At 40.1% G+C, this 20,945-nt stretch overlaps 1 protein-coding gene across 5 annotated transcripts in view; it reads left to right on the top strand.

Moving 5' to 3' along the window:
* PLEKHA6 (pleckstrin homology domain containing A6) overlaps positions 1-20,945 on the top strand; it is a 204,459-nt gene that overhangs the window by 113,824 nt on the left and 69,690 nt on the right. For all 5 annotated transcript variants that reach the window (XM_070745441.1, XM_070745444.1, XM_070745443.1 and 2 more), the window contains exons 2-5: positions 14,197-14,277; positions 15,492-15,606; positions 16,777-16,884; positions 20,648-20,720. In XM_070745441.1, the coding sequence (XP_070601542.1) occupies positions 15,505-15,606; positions 16,777-16,884; positions 20,648-20,720 (283 nt within the window). In that variant the 5' untranslated portion in view covers positions 14,197-14,277; positions 15,492-15,504. The remainder of the gene's footprint in view (positions 1-14,196; positions 14,278-15,491; positions 15,607-16,776; positions 16,885-20,647; positions 20,721-20,945) is intronic.

The following is a 20,945-nucleotide window of genomic DNA, read 5'->3' as shown; positions in this document are numbered from 1 at the left end:
AAAACTGAACCATACACAATTAAGAGAAATAAACAATCATCAACATCCTTTACACACTCAGAGTCCCAGGCCCAGGCACAAAATGTGGTATTTAGGGGCTTGTGAAAGGCCAGTAAAACCAAACTAATCTTGGATTGGTGGAGGGGGGGGGCGATATTTCCAAGGTTGGACACAATGGAGAAAACATTCAATTTTGGCCTTTAACAGCTGGTATCCCTTAGCAGATGGGATGTGAAACATGCCCATCCTGCTGGACTGTATCAGATGGTTAGGAACAACAAGGGAGAGATGGTCCTGTACTAACTTGGTCCCATGCTATGAAAGGGTTTGACAACCAGCCTTTTCAATTGCACACAAGAAACTAATGCAGTTCTTGAAGTAATGATCTGCATTATTACCAATAGCGTTAGCATTTAGACTTATATACTGCTTCAGTGTTTTTACAGCCCTCTCTAAATGGTTTACAGAATCAGCATATTCCCCCCAACAATCTGGGTTTTACCCACCTTGGAAGGATGGAAGGCTGAGTCAACCTTGAGCCAGTGGTGAGATTTGAACTGCTGAACTACAGCTAGCAGTTTGCTGAAGCAGCCTGCAGTTCTGCACTCTAACCACTGCGCCACCCTGGCTCTTATCTTACCCAGCTCTTACCCATTCTGAATCATTAAAGCTTCTAAATGCTCTTCAAGGTCAACTCTATATTAGAGGGTATAACAGCAGTAATCCAAGTAGTCCAGACAAAAGGCCACGAAGGTTTGAGTGGCAGTGAGCCCAGCCCAGTTATCCTGATATTGGAAAGAGCCAGTTTTCAAAGCTGTAACAGGATTCCTGTATTAGATTTCTGCCTCCAGAATTAGAGCCCTGGAAAAAACAATAACTTGGGACCTGGTATTCTAATACCATAACACCTGGAGGGCCACTACTATATCATCACAACTGACAAAATCATCAATCAGTTGCAAAAGGCAGCATTACTTGGAATAGTTTACATCATCAAACAACAACATCTGTCTATTCCAGGTTCTTGGGAATGACTTGATAGGTGGATAAAAATGCCAAATCCTGTTTAATGACTATGGCTGACTATATGACCAACCATAATTATATGCCATGCATTGAGACTGCACATTTACATGTGTGCCATTTTAATTTAAGTATATTCAATATTGCCTAACAAACTGCAGAACTGCAGAAAAAACTATTTATTTATTTGATTGATTGATTGTTTGTTTGGACTTATATGCCACCCTTCTCCAAGGATTCAGGGAAGATTACAACATATAATTGCTACCAACCTGCCTTCATTGAGGACCTGTGTACTGCACGAGTAAAAAAAAGCTGTGAAAATACACTGCTCAAAAAAATAAAGGGAACACTCAAATAACACATCCTAGATCTGAATAAATGAAATGTTCCCATTGAATATTTTGTTCTGTACAAGGCTGAATGGGCTGAGAACAAAATAAAATTGATTGTCAATCAGTGTTGCTTCCTAAGTGAATAGTTTGATTTCACAGAAGTTTGATTTACTTGGAGTTATATTCTGTTGTTTAAGTGTTCCCTTTATTTTTTGAGCAGTATATTTACAGACATCTCACATCCTGGACACAAACTGTTTCAATTCCTACCCTCAAAATGACACTATAGAGCACTGCACCCCAAGACACCAAGACACAAGAACAGTTTTTCCTGAATGCCATCACTCTGCTAAACAAATAATTCCCTCAACACTGTCAGTCTGCACTACTATTAATCTTCTCATTGTTCCCATCATTCATCTCCTCCCACAAATGACTGTATGACTATAACTTTGTTGCTTGTATTTTTACAATTTATATTGACTGATTCCTAATATGATTGGATTGCTTTTATGTACCTGGACTATCATTAAGTGTTGTACCTTAAGATTCTTGACAAATGTATCTTTTCTTTTACGTACACTGAGAGCATATGCGCCAAGACAAATTCCTTGTGTGTCCAATCACACTTGGCCAATAAAATTCTATTCTATTCTATTCAAAATGACATGAAAAATGGTTTAAGGGAAAAAAATGATAACTTGAGTAAAAAAAGAAAAGGAAAACAGTGAAATAGGACAATTTGAAGAAATGAAATAGAGTAGAGAAAGAGGAGCGAGAAATGTACAAAAAATGGAAGAAAATCTATTTGTAGATTTTGATATTTGTAAAGATGAAATTTGTATGGAATCTTTCAATCTTTAAATATCAAGCCCATGGAACCTCTTGGTATCCTAAAAGACTTTGTCAGTCCAGGAAATGCCAACATCTCATTTGTTTCACCTTCAATCTTATAAAAAGCCCTTGTTCCTGAAAGGCTGTTGCCAGGTTAAAACACAATTAATCTCCTGCTGCACCTGGCGTGAGTGTGTATTTGTGGACGTGGGTGAATATGTCTATATGTTTGTGTGTTAGCACTTGGATGTATGCCAGTGTCCATATATCCTTCAACTTTCTCTCCTTGGGAGAATCGAGTTTGGAATATCTCCCCCACCCTTCCTGCTTTTGCCATGCCTGCCGGCTGCTGTGATTGCTGCGTGTATAAGGCTGAAAGCATTGTTTGAATGATGAGGCTGGACTAGGCTAGATAGACCCTGATGCCTCAAGAGAGGGAGGGAGCAGCTGCCTCTCCTTCTTTCCATTTCTCTCTCTCTTCCTCTCTTCCTCTCTCTCTCTCACACACACACAAACACACACACAAGCACACGCTGTCTCTCGCCTGGCCAGAAATCAGATCAGAAAAGCAGCGATGAACTGCTTTCTTCCCTGAGTTCCTGAGAAACAGAGAAGTTGAAGGAGGCAGAGCTGTAGAAGCACTACATACTTTTGGCAGAGCCAGAGTTCCCACTAGGGCTTATTTCCCAAATGCCCTGGGGGAGCTAGTGATGCTCTGGGAGGACTTCCCTTTCCTTTCACCCACCTCCGAGGGACATGGATCTAAGTGAGAATTGCAGCTGAGATTTACCACCATGCTTAAGTTTCGAGCCGATCGTCGCGTCAGGTAGGACTTGCCAAGTGATGCTCTAAAGTGTTGGGAGAAGGGTGGTGCTCCCTGGCCTTTCTCTTTCTGCTTTGTGGTAGGGGGGTGGCAGGCAGTGATATATCTGATATCGTGGCTTTGGGGGAACTTCATTTTTGTCAGTGGCTGCTGCATTGCAGTGCTCAGGATAGCAGATGGTTTAACTCAGGAGTTTGTGGAACAGGACCAGGCAACTGCTTCTAAGGAAACATTTAAGAGATCCAGGGGAAGTTGTCTTTCTTGTGCTCGTGTTGAACCCTGAAAGCTGAAATGGGATGTGGGGGGGGGAGAGATTGGAGGAATGCCAGCAAGAGCTGCAGAAACCACACACAACTACAAAGGATGCTAAAGGAAAGAGGAGCAGAGTTTCACAATAAAGGCAGACCTGCTTCTGGCTGAATTGATTAAAGCAGTCTTCTGTATAAAGACTGAAATGAAAGCAGATCAGTAACTAAGTACTGTAGAGCCCCAGAGGCAATATCTGTCCATAAATAACAGGATAACTCCAAGAAAGTTAATTTCCTCAGAAGCTGGGCAACATACACTCAGATTGAGTCTTTCCCCTCCTGAAACTCCTTAAGAAGTAGGGTACAGCTTCAATTGTTATGTTAAAATAAAAAGGGCAAGCAAATTCACATTGAGGATATTTTTCAGTGTTGCTTAAGAATGGTTTCATTACATGTGAAAGCCCTGGTGCAAAGAGGCAGTAATCTAATACCATGATGACTCTGATTTTTGCTCCAAGGACTTTCTTCTCATTTAAGTTTTAGCACTGGAAAAAGTGCAGAGAGGGAGAGAGAGAGAAAGAGAGAGAGAAACAGGAAGGTCATGGAAAGTAGGACAAAGGATGAAGATGAGTAAATGCAATGTTAGATACCATTTAGAGCACTGTGGTGCACTGGAGTGAGTTGGGTTAAATAGGAGCTTCTCTCTTGGCATTTGGCTGGATGTGGAAGATCTTGTTTATAGATACAAATCCTGTTTTTTGCTCAGATTCTTTCATTGGGTAAACATGTAACACTGATATTGTTATAATAAACAAAAGTTTGTATCTTTCTTTCTATGTGAATCATTCCCTTAGCTTGATGTGTCTCTTTAGTTAGGAAGGGATTTACTTCTATTTCAAATTATATTGTTATCCTTAGAAATATTGTTGTTCATTTTTTTAATGCTACTATCTACTTCCAGGTTTCTTACCCGAGTTGATAGCAACAAATAAGCAATAATCAAGAATTCTGTGGATATTTTTAAAAAGAAAATTCTACTGAGGCTATATCATACATTCAGGTGAAATTTCACATAGTTTGGTGATTTAGGCTTAACTTAAAACTTTAACATAGTGTTGACCTAATACAGTAACAATACATTGTTTGGACCTATTTTCAGTTGCCACACAAACCTAAAAGTTAAACTGATTAATTTATTCAGCAAATTATAGTATACAGTACATTGAGAGACAAAAAATATGCAAGGTTATATTTGTAAAATTGGTTTGAAAAGCAGAAGTTTAAAAACAGATTGTTTTCCTTAGCGGAGCAGCTTGTTGTTTCTTCATCTTCAGTTCTTGAGAGTAAATGGAGAATACTATCTCCATAAAACTTGGTCTTGGTTCTTATTTCCAGCTCTTAATTCTGATGTGCGCATTCTGTCCTGCATTGCAAACACCTTCTAATAATAAAGTAAACTGTATATTCCTATGAAGATGCCAAAATAGATCATATTTAAGATCCTGAAACCTTCCAGAAGATAATAGTTAATTTCAGCATCTCTTTTCCTTTTTACTGAAATGTTTTTCAGCATTATCATTTTCTTATCTGGTATGCAATTTTTGCTAGCATTGATGTGCCTCCCTCTACTCCAACTCCAGCAGTCTCAGAAAATTAGAAAATGATATATGATATATCTGAAGTTTCTCTCTTTTAGTGACATATCTGTTACAACTGGCACCATTAAAGCATGCTGAGGAATGAGTTCCTCTTTGTTGCCATTTTATTGAAACATATAACCACCTACTTCACATTTTCAAGTGGAACATCAAGTTCTAACCTTCTATCCACAATATTCTAAGTTTCCATAAATCAGCTTTTCTGAAATCTTGAATCCATCTAGAGCTGTTCTCATATAATGGCCCATCCTCCTTCATTCTAACATAGCTAAAAACAAGGACAGATACCTTAATGACCAAAGATTGCAGTAATATTTGTATGTCTATTGTTGCTCTCAGATAAGAAATTGATCATATTTTTTCTTTTTTTATATTTTTGACACACAAAAATACTCTAACTGGGATGTCTGTTATCATTTTAGATGTTTTCTGATGGTTGCTTCTATTAATAATGTACAGTTTATGAAGTAGATTTACTATACAATTGCAAGATCATATGCAGTGGAAAAAGTTAAGAATGTAAATAAATTATCTCTCTTGATCCTTCATTATTTTTCAAACGCTAGTACAAATAAATATCAAGATAATCCAGAACTAGAATAGATATAGAAGATTAGCACAATATTGGATTTTGCCAACAGTCAATTTGCTGATTATCTTAAGAAAGTTAGAAAGCATTGCGTCTATTTCTGAATTTTGCATGGCAGTGTGGCTTTGCTGAGCATCGCTCCAAATTTTCTGTCAGAATGACATAAACACACTTTCTATGGAATAAGAAGGCTTCCCAAATATACATCCAACCCTGGAACACTCTTTTTTATTTGTGGTACATGTGCATAGCTGTAAAATCAGGCTGTAAAGAGTATAGTCAGAAGTAGGAGTAAGAAAGTTAGTTATGGGTTCAGCCGGCTGATTGCAGGAAGGAGCTGACTATGATGTCAGTATGGTAGGAAAAGCATCAGGACCCTGGACAGAACCCAGAAATGCTGGCAGCAAAACTGAAGCCAGCAAGCAGGTAGCATTGGTCAGATGCCAACTGAAGGTTGACATAATGCTGCAGAACTGATGTGTGATCTTGGCATTGCCTCTTTACAGCAAACCAGCTAGTTAAAGGGACAGTGATATGTTCCAGCCATTGTGGCAAGCCTCCTGATGTACATACTGCTTAACGTCTCTGGAATAAGGGCAAGTCTCCTTTTAGAGAGGGGGGTACTGAAAAATGTTACCTGAGAAATAATCCTAAATTGGATCACAGAGAAGGATGGCATCTCATTTCACCAGGCATCAGTGGATGTGAGGATTTTCTAAGTGTGTTGCATGTGAATGAAAGTAGCCAGTGAGATTTTTAAAAAGTCTGTACTCATGATCAGAATACAGTGGCACCTCTACTTACGGACTTAATTCATTCTGTTATCAGGTTCTTAAGTAGAAAAGTTTTTAAGAAGTAATTTTTCCCATAGGAATCAATGTAAAAGCAAATAATGTGTGCGATTGGGAAAATCACAGGAAGAATGGAGGCCCTGTTTCTTCCCAGGAAATTCCTAGAGAGGCCCTATGGAGGGTTCTCTCCACCTGTTTCCTCCCAGGAGATTGCTAGAGAGGCCCCACAGAGGCTTTCCCCCACCTTTTCTGGCCCTGTTTCCTCCCAGGAGATTCCTAGGGAGGCCCCACGGAGGCTTCTCCCTGCCTTTTCAGGTTACAGTTTCGGAGGCTTGGGTTTGTAATTGGAAAATGGTTCTTGAGAAGAGGCAAAAAAATCTTGAACACCCGGTTCTTATCTAGAAAAGTTCATAAGTAGAGGTGTTCTTAGGTAGAGGTACCACTGTACTATATTTTTTTCTGGGTTGACAGCTACATTTTATCTATCTGTGGCATATTGGAGACTGCACTCTGAATATTATCGTCTAATATAAAATCTTTGCTTTCCCATCATATCATGTGCATTCAATTAGAATCAATTACAGCTAATATGATTACTCTGCTATTTTCAGCCCATTTATTTAAGTTATCAAGATGAATCTTATTTCCACCTTCTCAGGTGTTACCTTCAAATTTGATAAAGATTTGGCCCATTTCTATGTGCAATGTTTTAATACAAAGAACAGATACCTCTCTCCAGTTGATAACTGAGAACAGTTTTCAGGTCTTGTATATTTACTTGTTATATAATCAAATCCACATTTACATAGCTTATCAATTAAAACATGGTGGGTTACCTTATGAAATGCTTGCTGAATTCAATTTATATTTCATCCAACAGTTTCCCAACAATCTACTAGGGAAATAATTTGATTCAAAGTTGGGGTATAGTCTGTAAAATTTATTTGTGATAAATTATTGGTGATTTCTGATAATTCCTGAACTGTTTTCAAGGTTTATATATTACAGGTGACTTTATTATTACTTTACTATTTGCTCTAGAATTTCTGAGGCATTGGTGCCCTGCTTTTTGGCCCAAACATGAACAACGTTAGACCCTCTCCCGTTATTTGGATTTTCATTAATTGCCCAAGATTTCTCAAAGACAAAACATGGCTTTTGGTGAAGCCATCAGTAAGTTATTTCATTACTATTGGAACAACTTATCTGGACATGCACATGTAAATTTATTCACAATAAATCAATATTTCTTTACAATACTTCTGTGAATCCAAGTTTCCCAAGCTTATCCCAAGAATGAACTAATGTTGGCATCCTTGCCGTGATAAAATATAGTCTTTGGTTTTGAACTGGCTTGAGAAAAGAAGTTGGAATACAGTGTTCCCTCGATTTTCGCTGGGGATGCGTTCTGAGACCACCCGTGAAAGTTGAATTTCCGCGAAGTAGAGATGCAGAAGTAAATACACCATTTTTGGCTATGGACAATATCACAAACCATCCCTTAACACTTTAAACCCCTAAATTACCATTTCCCATTCCCTTAACAACCATTTACTCACCATTATTACTGGTACTCACCATTGAATAAGACACTTAGTGATCCTAATATTTATAAACATAATTACAGTGATCCCTCGATCATCGCGAGGGTTCCGTTCCAGGACCCCACGCGATGATCGATTTTTAGCGAAGTAGCGGTGCGGAAGTAAAAACACCATCTGCGCGTGCGCAAATGGTGTTTTTACTTCCACTGCCGCCCGCCCTTCGCCCGCCCACCCCGTTGCTCATGCCTGGGGTGCGCGCGCGCTTGGGGACACCCCAGCTCCGCTTCCCAGCTGGGAAGCGGAGGTGGGGTGTCCCCAAGCGCGCGCGCTTTCCCCAGCAACGCGCGCGCGCGTGGGGACACCCTAGCTCCGCTTCCCAGCTGGGAAGCGGAGGTGGGGTGTCCCCAAGCGCGCGCGCTTTCCCCAGCAATGCGCGCGCGTTGGGGACACCCTAGCTCCGCTTCCCAGCTGGGAAGCGGAGGTGGGGTGTCCCCAAGCGCGCGCGCTTTCCCCAGCAACGCGCGGTGGGGACACCCTAGCTCCGCTTCCCAGCTGGGAAGCGGAGGTGGGGTGTCCCCAAGCGTGCGCGCTTTCCCCAGCAACGCGCGCGCGTGTGGGGACACCCTAGCTCCGCTTCCCAGCTGGGAAGCGGAGCTGGGGTTTCCGCGCGCGTGCCGCCCGCCAGCCCACGCCGTTGCTCGCGCCGCCGCTGGGGTCTTACCGGGGCAAGAGGGGGAAGACCCAGGGAAGCCTCTGCCCGGCGGAGAAACTCCACCATGTACGCATGCGTGGAAGGGCACGCATGCGCAGATGGTGGAGTTTACTTCCGGGTTGAAAACTAGCGATATAGCCCTTTCGCGATGCTCGAGGACGCGAAACTCGAGGGATCACTGTATTTATTAACAATTATTATTATTTTTTGTTATTTATTTGCAAAAATTATTAGTTTGCTGATGATGTATGATGTCATCAGGCTGGAAAAAACGTGGTATAGGAAAAAAACCGTGAAGTATTTTTTAATTAATATTTTTTGAAAAACTGTGGTATAGGCTATTCACGAAGTTCTAACCCCCGAAAATCGAGGGAACACTGTATATTTAAAATAGGGCTAAAGTTTTGGGTATAAAATTTTGGTGAACACTAAATGACAGCAGTGGATCAGAACTTTTGTGCCTCTTTGTTACCATCTCATAGTTATCCATGTTTTTACAATTCAGAATTGGTACCCTTGTGAGAAAGAGCTGTTGTTTCATTGGAGATGGGGGCAAAAAACATTTAAAGGCTTGCTTTTAATCTGTCTTAGTGCACCATTCCAATCCACTGATGTATATTTGCTGAAGAAATGCCATCCCTTTTCAAAACTCTTTTAATGCAGAAAAGTAAGCCATATAAAAACCGACTCTGAAAAATTCTGATAAAACAGAGCATAGTTAGGAGAAGGAGTGGTATAACTTGGGAGCCGAGTTAAAAGAGGGATAAGCCTAGAATCCCTGTGTAGCCACAAATGAACTAAGTCAAACCTCCCTTGAATTGTGTTGACCCTTATCTAACCCAAAGTAGGTGTTAATTATTAGTTGAGAAGAGACTTGTGCATAGGCATGATTAACAATAAATCAGTTTAATTGGAGCTGCAGGTGTGGACCTGATCTTTCAAGTATGACAGCATGCTTGAAAGATCAGCATATACAATTATATATTCTACAATTATATAACCTATCAAATTTCGCCTGACTTTGCATTTGGGTAACTATTGCTAATTTTGGGGGGGGGGGGGGATGAGGAAAGTGTTGTAGTTGATTTTTTTTTACACCATGTTTAGCACAATATGTACATAGGCTTTTTTATAGTAAACATTCAGGTTTCCCTGAATGCAAAACCATGTTTAATGAGAATGGGTAAAGTCCAAGTATGGAAACTTTGATTTAAACATGGGGAATTTGGTAAATTCTTTAACTTGAATTAGAGAAACTCCCTAAAGCAAAAGCAAAGGCCATTCTTACCTGGCCAGGTTCTTCCCAAGCTGCTTAGCTAGAAAAAATAAATTAGCACAGTCTGAACAAATGGACTATATTTTTTTTCTGCATCCAAATTCTGTCATTCTGTTCTAATGAACAGTTTTGGTTTCACTCACAATTATTTAATATTTATCAGGAAGGAAGCTCAAAGTTTAGAGCAGTCTTGATCAACTCATCATTCAATACAGTGCACATCATTCTCGCCCAGTATAGTTGGTCAAGTGCAATTTCTACCTGCTTTGCAAGAGTGCCTGTTTTGGAGATCTTCAAGACTCTTTCCATTTAAATATTCATACCAGATCTTGAGAGAGAATAGACCAGTGATGGCGAACCTATGGCATGGGTGTCACAGGTGGCACGTGGAGCCATGTCTGCTGGTACGCGAGCTGTTGCCCTAGCTCAGCTCCAATGTGCATGTGTGTGCCGGCCAGCTAATTTTTGGCTTGCACAGAGGCTCTCGGAGGGCGTTTTTGGCTTCCAGAGAGCCTCCGGGGGGAGAGAGCGTTTTACCCTCCCCTGGCTCCAGAGAATCCTTTGGAGCCTGAGGAGGGCAAAACATGAGTCTACTGGGCCCACCAGAAATTGGGAAATAGGCCATTTCTGGCCTCGGGGGGGGGGGGGGAAGCTGTTTTCACCCTCCCCAGGCATTGAATTTAGGGTGTGGGCACTCGTACATGCGCAATACTGCACGCTTACACTCTTTCAGCACCCAAGGAAAAAAAGGTTCGCCATCACTGAAATAGACTATATAAATAAAGAAGTTGTATGAAATGATATGGAATTTTGCACACAATGATATGGAATTTTGCAGGACAAGAAAGGTAGACATTTGCACTAGTGCCATTCACACGCCAGATTGATCGTGCTGTATGTTCATTTAATCCATGAAATGGGGTTAAAATTGTAATCTGGCCTGTCGCGAGTCATTGAAAACTTGTTTATCTATTCTTTGATACGCATTTGTGTGTGTATGTGTGTAGGAAATGACAGCCTGCTTTTTGTAAACATAAAACTAATAAAGCTCAGCAGGCCAAGATAACATAATGTATTCTAATTAAAATCTGCATCCGGAAAAGCACATCACAGAGCACGGCTGGCTTGATTTGTTTTGGCTGCGGTAATTTAATAGTTTTGTTTTAGTCAGTATGTCTCCATTGTAAAAGCCCAGTCTTACAAGGAGTAGGCATTGCACTGTAGGGATCTCAACCAGTGCCTTTCTGCACATTATACGGATTTAGGCAAATGGAAAAATTGTCAAGTGTGCCGTTATGGCCTCTGAATTCCTTATTTAAAATGTTCCCTAGATTTTCCTTAAAAAAAACCCAAAACACCCTTCCTTCTGTAAGAGAAGTGGATTAACTCAGTTCACAAACTATTGTTTATTTCATGTAATGTCAGCCTTGTGAGGCAGTCCAGACAAGAAGCACACCCAAAAGTATTAACCCTCATCACCTCGAGGTTTGATTACTTCAATGCTCTCTGCATGGGGCTACCTTTGAAGAGTGTTCGGAAACTACAAATCGTGCAAAATGCAGCCGTGCGAGCAGTCATGGGCCTTCCTAAATACGCCCATGTTTCTCCAACACGCCACGGACTGCATTGGCTGCCATTGGTTTCTGGACACAATTCAAAGTGTTGGTAATGACCTATAAAGCCCTACATGGTATCAGGCCAGATTACTTGCGGGACCGCCTTCTGCCGTATGAGTCCCAGCAACTGATTAGGTCCCACAGAGTTGGCCTTCTCCAGGTCCCATCAACTAGACAATGTCGCTTGGCAGGGCCAAGAGGAAGAGCCTTCTCTGTGGGTGCCCCAGGACCCCAGATCCCCCCAGAGATTCGCACTGCCTCCATCTTCTTCCCTTCCGCAAGACTCATTTATGCTACCAGGTTTGAGGTGATTAGATTTAACCCCTGGTTGACAAATGACTGTTGTCTGAATGTGTATGATTGATTTTAATGTATCTGGGGATTTTAGATTGTTTGTTTAGTGTAATTAATTGGATTTATCTATTGCATTCTGTTGTTTTTATATGTTGTAAGCTGTCCGGAGTCCTTAGAGGGGGGGCATATAGATCAAACAAACAAACAAACAAACTCTATATTTATTGTAAAGTTCCATTAACAGAATGTTGCAGTTCTAAAAATACATCTCCCTCTCTCACCTGACCCTTACAGCCCAAGAACTTAGGAAGGGTCTTATTGAAAACTCCATTTCTTCTGTAGATTCAGCCATCTCTTATTTGATTGTTGCCTACTCTCTGGCTTTTCCTCGAGGTCATTATCACATACTATTACAATTGAAGAAAAGCTTGAGGTGGTATAATCCAAAATTTCTCCTGATCATTTGCATGCTGTGATAATATTTTTAAATTGTTAACTCTATAGAATAGAGGTCTTCAAATTTGTCAACTTTAAGACTTGTGGACTTCAATTTCTAGAATTCTCCAGTCTGCCATGTTGGCTGGAGAATTCTGGGAGTTGAAGTCCACAAGTCTTAAAGTTGCCGAGTTTGAAGACGTCTACTCTAGAACAGTGATTTTCAACCTTTTTTGAGCCGCGGCACATTTTTTACATTTACAAAATCCTGGGGCATACCACCAACCAAAAGGACACAAAACGACACTCTAAGACACTCTTCTCTCTTTTTCCATCCCTGTCTCCTCCCCCTCTTGTGTGTGTATACATACTCTTGAACCATTTCCAAAAACAGGTGAGGGCTGGGGGGGGTTTCTCTCTTATTTTTTGGGTGCTTTTTATCATATGTTTTAAATCAAGAGTCACTTCTCTCTCTCTCTCTCTCTCTCTCTCTCTCTCTCTCTTGTTTCTCTCTCTTTCCTCTCATTCTCTGTCTCAATCATTTCCTCATTTCTCTTTTTTCCTCCCCTCTTTGCTCATTTCTCTCTCTCTCCCTTCCTCTCCTTTTTTCTCTCTCTCTCTTGCTTGCTTTCTTTTTCTCTCACTCTTGCTTTCTCTCTCTCTCTTTCTCTCTCTCACTCTTTCTTTCTTTCTTTCTTTCTTTCTTGCTCTTTCTCTCTCTCTCTTTCTCTCTCTCACTCTTTCTTTCTTGCTCTTTCTCTCTCTCTTTTCTCTCTCTCTTGCGTTCTCTCTCTTTCTTTCTTTCTCTCTCTCTCTCTCTCTCTCAGCAAAAATTTGTGAGACCAGAACCTGAGCTTCCTTCTTCACGGCATACCTGACCGTGTCTCGCGGCACACTAGTGTGCCACGGCACACTGGTTGAAAAACACTGCTCTAGAAGACGCCATGAAATGGCCCAATATCTCTCAGTCTGGAATAGAGCATCTACATTCTGTATTAAAATAGTCAGCTACAAACAGTACCAGAGAAGATGGAGAAATGACATACTGTATATATAAAAGCTGCCCCGAGTCCTCAGAGAGGGGCGGCATAAAAATCCAATAAATAAATAATAATAAATAAATAAAAGGTTCTTAAACCAGGCAGTCCAATTTGCAAAACATTTTTCTGGCAGAAGGCTATTTGAAAATGTCAAAGTATTGTTTTTAGATCTCTGCCAAGAAATGGTGGCCACAATAATCCTTAAGGAGCTATCAAAAATGGGTTGCATGGTTTCTAATGTCTCATTAATGCGCTTGCTTGCAACAGTAACACATGATTGTGTTATTATTCTCCTGCAATTTTAATATGCTATGGACTCAACATATGAAATGATTATGCTTCTAATTAAATCACAACAGCTATTTAAAAATGCTTTATTGTTAGTGGTGATAGATATTTGCCTGCAGCAGCCTCGGGCCTGTAAACAACTTTTAGATAGGTAAGGCAGAAAATGTGGACAAAGTCATGATTTGTGTCCACATTGATGTATTATGAGTAGAGTTTTCTGTTTTGTTACAGACATAGATGTTACTTTTGTCAGATCATTATAACAAAACTTCCACCAAGACTGAAAACTGTAGAAGGTTATGAATTATTACTGTGACTGCTGATCTTTTCAAAATTCAGCAGTTTCCTGGAAATGTTCTATAGATACAATTGTTAGATGAAGAGTAGACTGGAGAATGTAAAATCATTTCAGATAGGAGTAATGGCTAGTACTTGTCTGTAAACTGGCTTGGTAACTCTAAATGGGTCAAGGCAGACTAGTTTCCATCTCTAAGATATACTCATAGTCAAACTACTATGGAAGCTGCAAAAGAGATGCACCTTGAAAAATATATATTCTCTGTTAATTATCAGTCAAACGCAAATTACATTTCCATATAATCCATATCAATAATGCTGTGTCTATTTATTCATTTCTTTATTTATTGGATTTGTATGCCATCTATTTCTTATTGGTTTTTTTCCCCTTAGCCATAATGAAAGACGGAACACTTTCCTTCATCCAGTGACTAGCCAGACCCCAGAAGAGAACAACCACTTTGGATTGCAAAGGTTGGTGGATTTTAGTGCCTTGCAATATTGAACAGAAAATGGAAGTTCGTGAAAGAGCTTAGATTTAAGGATGAAAAATATCAAATGAAAGAAAATAGTCTCTTAGTTATCCAGAAGTTTAGCTTAAGAGAAAAAAGAGCAGGGATTTGCACAAAGAAGATTGGTATTATGTCTGATTTGATGAATATTTATTTATGCAGGCAGGGGTGGGCAGCAGGCAGGACGGGGGGGAACCCAGTTCCACTGGTGGAAATGAAGATGCATGCGCAACTCCAGCTGATTGGCGTCTGTCACTTCCTGGATTACTAGTCTCGTCTCGGCTCTCCTTTTTTTCTCTGCTGCTGCTGCTGTGTCTGCGCTCCTTGATTTTTTCCTCTTTCCTCCTTCTTGGCCTGGGATAAGCTTTCCTCTCTCCTGCCTGGCTCCCCTCCAGCCTCACATGGCCACCTTAGATTTTTATGCCGCCCTTTCTCCTTAGACTCAGGGCGGCTTACAACAGGTTAGCAGTAGCACTTTTATGCTTCTGGCAGCACCTGTTCACCTAGCTACCCAGCCCATGGTGGGGGGCGACCCAGGAAGGAGAGTGCGGGAAACATGAAGCAAATTATCACTCCAGTGAGCGACACTGGTAAGGTTGTAAGTCGAGGACTTAATTATGATCGTTCAAACCACTCCCACCTAGTCACATGGCTGGCAAGCCATTCCTACCCAATTACATGACCATTAAGCCACACCCACAAAATAAGTCATACCCACAGGGTGGCAGTAAAAATTTTGTCTGCCCATTACTGTATGCATGTATGTATGTATGTATGTATGTATGTATGTATGTATGTATGTATGTATGTATTTAGTCAGTGAAATATATACTAGAAAACAAGTATAAGTATAATCATGGACATGAACATAGGAAATGAATACAAATACATGAGGACAGTAGGACAGGGATGGTAGGCATGCTGACGCACTTATGCACACTCTGTTACAGACCTCTTAGGAATGGGGTGAGGAGCACGGCAGATAATTTAAGGTTAAAGATGTGGGGGTTGAAGATGTAACAACAGAGACAGGTAATGCATGCCAGGCATTGACCAATAATTCCTGGTTTAAGATAATGTTAAGATCAATATATGGTCATGCATTTGTGGTAAGAAAGTATAAGAAGCAAAGTCAGCTTCTTATGTATTTTTCCTCTCCTTTCCCTGCAATCCCAGATCTGTCTTTGACATGTCAAGCAAAGCAAGTAGCAAGCGGCCGGCAGCAATCAATAGTGAACCCTCCAATCACACAATGGTTTCAGAGGTGCCTCAGGAACGACCAAATGGCAGGGTATGTATGTTTGTTTATTTATTTATTTATTAGATTTGTATGCCACCCTTCTCCGAGGACTCCGGGCAGCTCACAGCTTATAATATAACATATAGTACAATGGCAGATATAATTAAATTTAAAATTACAATCTAAAAATCCAATATTTAAAAACAATCATACCAGTTCAATCATACAACTTATATCTCATTTCGTTGCCCAGGCGGCTGAGACCTAATTGCCCCAAGCTTGGAAACATAGGTGAGTCTTAAAGTGAGATGGGGGGTCAGTGCAAATCTCCAGGGGGAGCTGATTCCAGAGGGCTGGGGCCCCCCCAGAGAAGGCTCTTCCCCTAGGCCCCGCCAAGCAACATTGTCTGGCTGATGGGACCTGGAGAAGGCCAACTTTGTGGGACCTAATCGGTGGGTGGGACTCATACGTAACCTGGCCTGATGCCATGTAGGGCTTTATAGGTCATTACCAACACTTTGAATTCTGTTCAAGGTGATAAGGGCATTGATACATTGTGCATTGTGGTCTTTCATATTTTTCTTTTTGTGGCTCTTTTTCTAATAGGGCCATCCAAACCTTCTGGCTTTCAAGTTTTCCTATCTGAAAAATAAGTTGCATCTGATCTGCTAATGTGGAATTCAGGGCACTATAGAACAAACCTACCACATTGTTCTTCAAAGTTTAAAATCATGTTCTGGTTATTTCACTTCATGGTGTCCAAGCAGAACTAGTTGATATTGGAATATCTTAGCATAAATGGCATACATGTAAAAATTTTACCTCACAAAAATTAGGCATCTTTTTTATGCAAAATGTCATAGCCAGCATGTGCCAAGATTATGAATTTAATCCATATTTAGTCATGCTTAAAAATTGACCCAATGGTACTCAGTTAGAGATAAGTTAATCATGTCTTATTGCTTTCCGTGCACCTAATATTCTAATATTTATTTATCAAATTTATCACCCCAGAGTTCCAAAGGAGTCTAAGTGGTTAATAAAATATAAATCAATTAAAAAGCCAAACTAAAACTAATATAAAGGATACAATAAGACTATAACAAGAATAAATGATGCAAAAACTCAGCAACCATCAGCCTTAATATAATTAAGCAGGATTTCATTGTATTAGCACTGCTTGTTTTGCCTGTCCAAACCTTTCTGTTTTATTTCCCAAAGGCATCATCACGTACTTCCAGGAAAGGAATTGCTTTTGGAAAACGTTCTAATTCCATGAAGAGGAATCCCAGTGCTGCGGTGACCAAGAATGGTTGGCTCTTCAAACAGGTAAACCACCAGTCCTTCACTACATCAGAAGATACTCATAGCCTCTAAGCTGCAAGTACATTTTGAAGGCCCCCAAACCAATTCCTAATTCTGTTGATAAATTAGATCCCACAGTTTAATGCTGAAATTCTTTTGCAAAATGTTCCTCACCCACAGACATAATTAAATAATTATTTGGAGGCTTCTGGGTTCTTTTTTGGACTGTCCAATTTGACAATACAGCCATGTTCACTAAAGCATCTTTGGCTCTACCAAACATGACTTTTATCCACTAAAACTGGAGCAAATGCTATTTAGTAGGCTAAATGTTGCCCAAGCTTCTCCTATTTTTTCTCTAATATCACAGTCCAGGCTTCATGCTTCAGGACAGTCAAGGAAGTGCTTTTCAACCCACTACTTGGCTTTTCTCATAAGTTCTTATTGAGCAAGAAAATGATTTGAAAGTCATTGGCTTATTTGATCATTCCCCCAGTGATTTCTAGCTGTCTTAGGCATGAAAGTCAGCCTGGTGACTTAAAGGCAGGAATAGGTAGCTAGGTAGTTTAGGTAGATAGGTAGGTAGATAGATAGGTAGATAGATAGGTAGATAGATAGGTAGGTAGGTGGATGGATGGATGGATGGATGGATGGATGGATGGATGGATGGATGGATAGATAGATAGATAGATAGATAGATAGATAGATAGATAGATAGATAGATAGATAGATAGATAGATAGATAGATAGATAAAATTACTCCATTTGGATTGCTGTGCATATATCTTGGATGAAAAATATTGGGATTGCTAAGCAACTGGTCAAGATCTCTACATGACTTCAAATATATATACACTGCTCAAAAAAATAAAGGGAACACTTAAACAACAGAATATAACTCCAAGTGAATCAAACGTCTGTGAAATCAAACTGTCCACCTAGGAAGCAACCCTTTTTGAGAATCAATTTCACATGCTGTTGTGCACATTCAACTTCGTACAGAACAAAGTATACAATGAGAATATGTCATTCATTCAGATCTGGGATGTGTTATACCCTTTATTTTCTTGAGCATTTCCCCCCCCAAAGAGCATGTGAGTCTGTCAGTTCTACCAAGGGCTCCCTTAAATCTACAATTCTCCTTTTAAATATTTTAATTCAATTTTTATTTACTGCTAACATTCCCTAACATTTAGAAACTGGATTAAAATATTTCGTAATTCCAAAACAAAGATCATTTTCAGAATGGTTTAAGCATATATTTCCTTAATTCATTAAAGTACGGCACAATCAGATTTGCAACATTCTGTTATTAGTAAGTAAAAGTAGTTTTAGTCTGCAGGATCCAATCTGGGTCAATCTCCGGGACTAGAGATTTAGTCTTCCAAGTTTTTGGATTTGTGCTGAGCCCATCATTGGAAAACTTCTCTCTTTAATCAAATTGTGCATTGGACAATATGAGACATTGAGTAAGGGTGCCCCACAGGAAAATTGGGCAGCTAATAAGCTCCTAGAAGACATTTATAGAGTGGGCTCATGGTTCTCCAGGTTCTTTTCATTAAAGCTGAACTCTTACGCTTGGCCAAAGCCTTCTCCCCCCCTCCCCCCAATATGTGAGGGACAGCTGTGATGTGTTCCACCACAGGGTGCTTTGGCTTCACTGTAGGAAAATGATACATTGAAATTGGAAAAGTTCCAATTTCTACAATGGAGAAAGGCCATTCAATCCACCTACCTATTACAGGAAGGAGGGAATGTTTACAGAAAATTGCACATCACAGACCCCTTATTTCTTGTTTCTCGGTGTGTTTGGTCAGATTGCTTTCTGACTTGTCATTCTGATACTGGGGACCAAAGTATTTCCTCTCACACGAAGTAACTTCAGAAGTAATCTAGATACTGCTTCCACAGCAAGTGGGCAGGAGATATTCTATTCTAGAAGATGGTTCTTCATGGTAAATTCAGTGTACCAGTTCTTGTCCTATCCTATCTAGTAATTCTATTACTTTGTTTGACCTTAGTCCAGTGATGGTGAACCTTTTTTTCTTCGGGTGCCGAAAGAATGTGCGCATTGCACATGTGTGACGAGTGCCCACACCCATAATTCAATTCCTGGGGAGGGCGGAAACAGCTTCCTCCACCTTCTGGATGCCTTCTGGAGGCCAGAAATGGCCATTTCCCAACTTCTGGTGGGCCCTGTAGGCTCATGTTTTGCCCTCCCCAGGCTCCAAAGGCTCCCCTGGAGGCGGGGAGGGTAAAAATACCCTCCCCCCACCCCCGGAGGCTCTCTGGAAGCCAAAAATGCCCTCCCAGAACTTCTGTGTGAGCCAAAAATCAGCTGGTCGACACACACATACACTCTGGATCTGAGCTAGGGCAACGGCTCGTGTGACAGCAGATATGGCTCCATGTGCCATAAGTTCTCCATCACTGCCTTAGTCTGTCATGCCATTTCTTCACAGGATGCTTCTTTCAATCTATGCTGTATGTAGTATCCAGATTATGACATTTATTTGTTTTCAACAACTCCTTTAAAAAAAAAAATATTTTATTAATTTTCAAAAAACAAACACGACAAACATAACATACAACATTTAGAATAGAATAGAATTTTATTGGCCAGGTGTGATTGGACACACAAGGAATTTGTCTTGGTGCATATGCTCTCAGCGTACATAAAATAAAATATACATTTGTCAAGAATCATGTGGTACAACACTTAATGATTGTCATAGGGGTCAAATAAGCAATGAAGAAGCAATATTAATAAAAATCTTAGGATATAAGCAGCAAGTTACAGTCATACAGTCAACATGGGAGGAAATGGGTGATAGGAATGATGAGAAAAACTAGTAGAATAGAAGTGCAGATTTAATAGAAAGTCTGACAGTGTTGAGGGAATTGTTTGTTAAGTAGAGTGATGGCGTTCAGAAAAAAACTGTTCTTGTGTCTAGTTGTCTTGGTGTGCAGTGCTCTGTAGCGATGTTTTGAGGGTAGGAGTTGAAACAATTTGTGTCCAGGATGTGAGGGGTCAGTAAATATTTTCCCCGCCCTCTTTTTGACTCGTGCAGTATACAGGTCCTCAATGGAAGGCAGGTTGGCAGCAATTGTTTTTTCTGCAGTTCTGATTATCCTCTGAAGTCTGTGTTGGTCCTATTGGGTTGCAGCACCAAACCAGACAGTTATAGAGGTGCAGATGACAGACTCAATGATTCCTCTGTAGAACTGTATCAGCAGCTCCTTGGGCAGTTTGAGCTTCTTGAGCTGGCGCAGAAAGAACATTCTTTGTTGTGCTTTTTAGATGATGTTTTTGATGTTAGGTGAACATTTTAGGTCTTGAGATATGATTGAACCTAGAAATTTGAAGGTCTCTACTGTTGATACTGTGTTGTCTAGTATCGTGAGAGGTGGAAGGGTGGAAGGGTTTCTCCTAAAGTCTACCACCATTTAGTGGAGCTATAGTCGCTCCGCTCAAATTGGAAGTCATCATTATAATTAAAAGGGGGGGGAGTATTTTGTTATTTAACATCTATAGAGTATATAAAATTATCAATTTTAAAATAGTAAAAATCAACGTATATAAAAGTTTATAAAAATCTATATAAAAAATTTTAAGAGAAGAAAGAAGAGATTACATTTATATTATAGATAATCACCAACTAATGCGATTTAACTACTAAATTCGAACATTCAAAATAATACAACATGCCATTTATTTCTTTTTGTTTGTTTCCCACCAAATATATACCTTCTGTCAAATGTCATAAAATTCTGATTCTCCTTACAGGCCAGCTCTGGAGTCAAACAGTGGAATAAGCGCTGGTTTGTATTGGTGGATCGCTGCCTTTTTTACTACAAAGGTATGAGGAGATTCAAGTTTCAAATTAAATATTAAAATTATATTTAATTATATATTAAAATATAGAGATATAAGGAAACTCCCAGATGCCAAACATAGTTTGAAAAGCAATGGCAGGAATGCATGCATTCATTTTCTGTATAGCTTATCAAACTAGATTTTCACCTGCACATTCACTGTTGAGGAACAGTACTGCTATTGTAGGAGAGGCTGGTTTATTTTTTAT

The sequence above is a fragment of the Erythrolamprus reginae genome, chromosome 3 (assembly GCF_031021105.1).
Source record: "Erythrolamprus reginae isolate rEryReg1 chromosome 3, rEryReg1.hap1, whole genome shotgun sequence".
Taxonomy (NCBI): Eukaryota; Metazoa; Chordata; class Lepidosauria; order Squamata; family Dipsadidae; genus Erythrolamprus; species Erythrolamprus reginae.
This window is presented reverse-complemented; position numbering and strand designations above follow the sequence as displayed.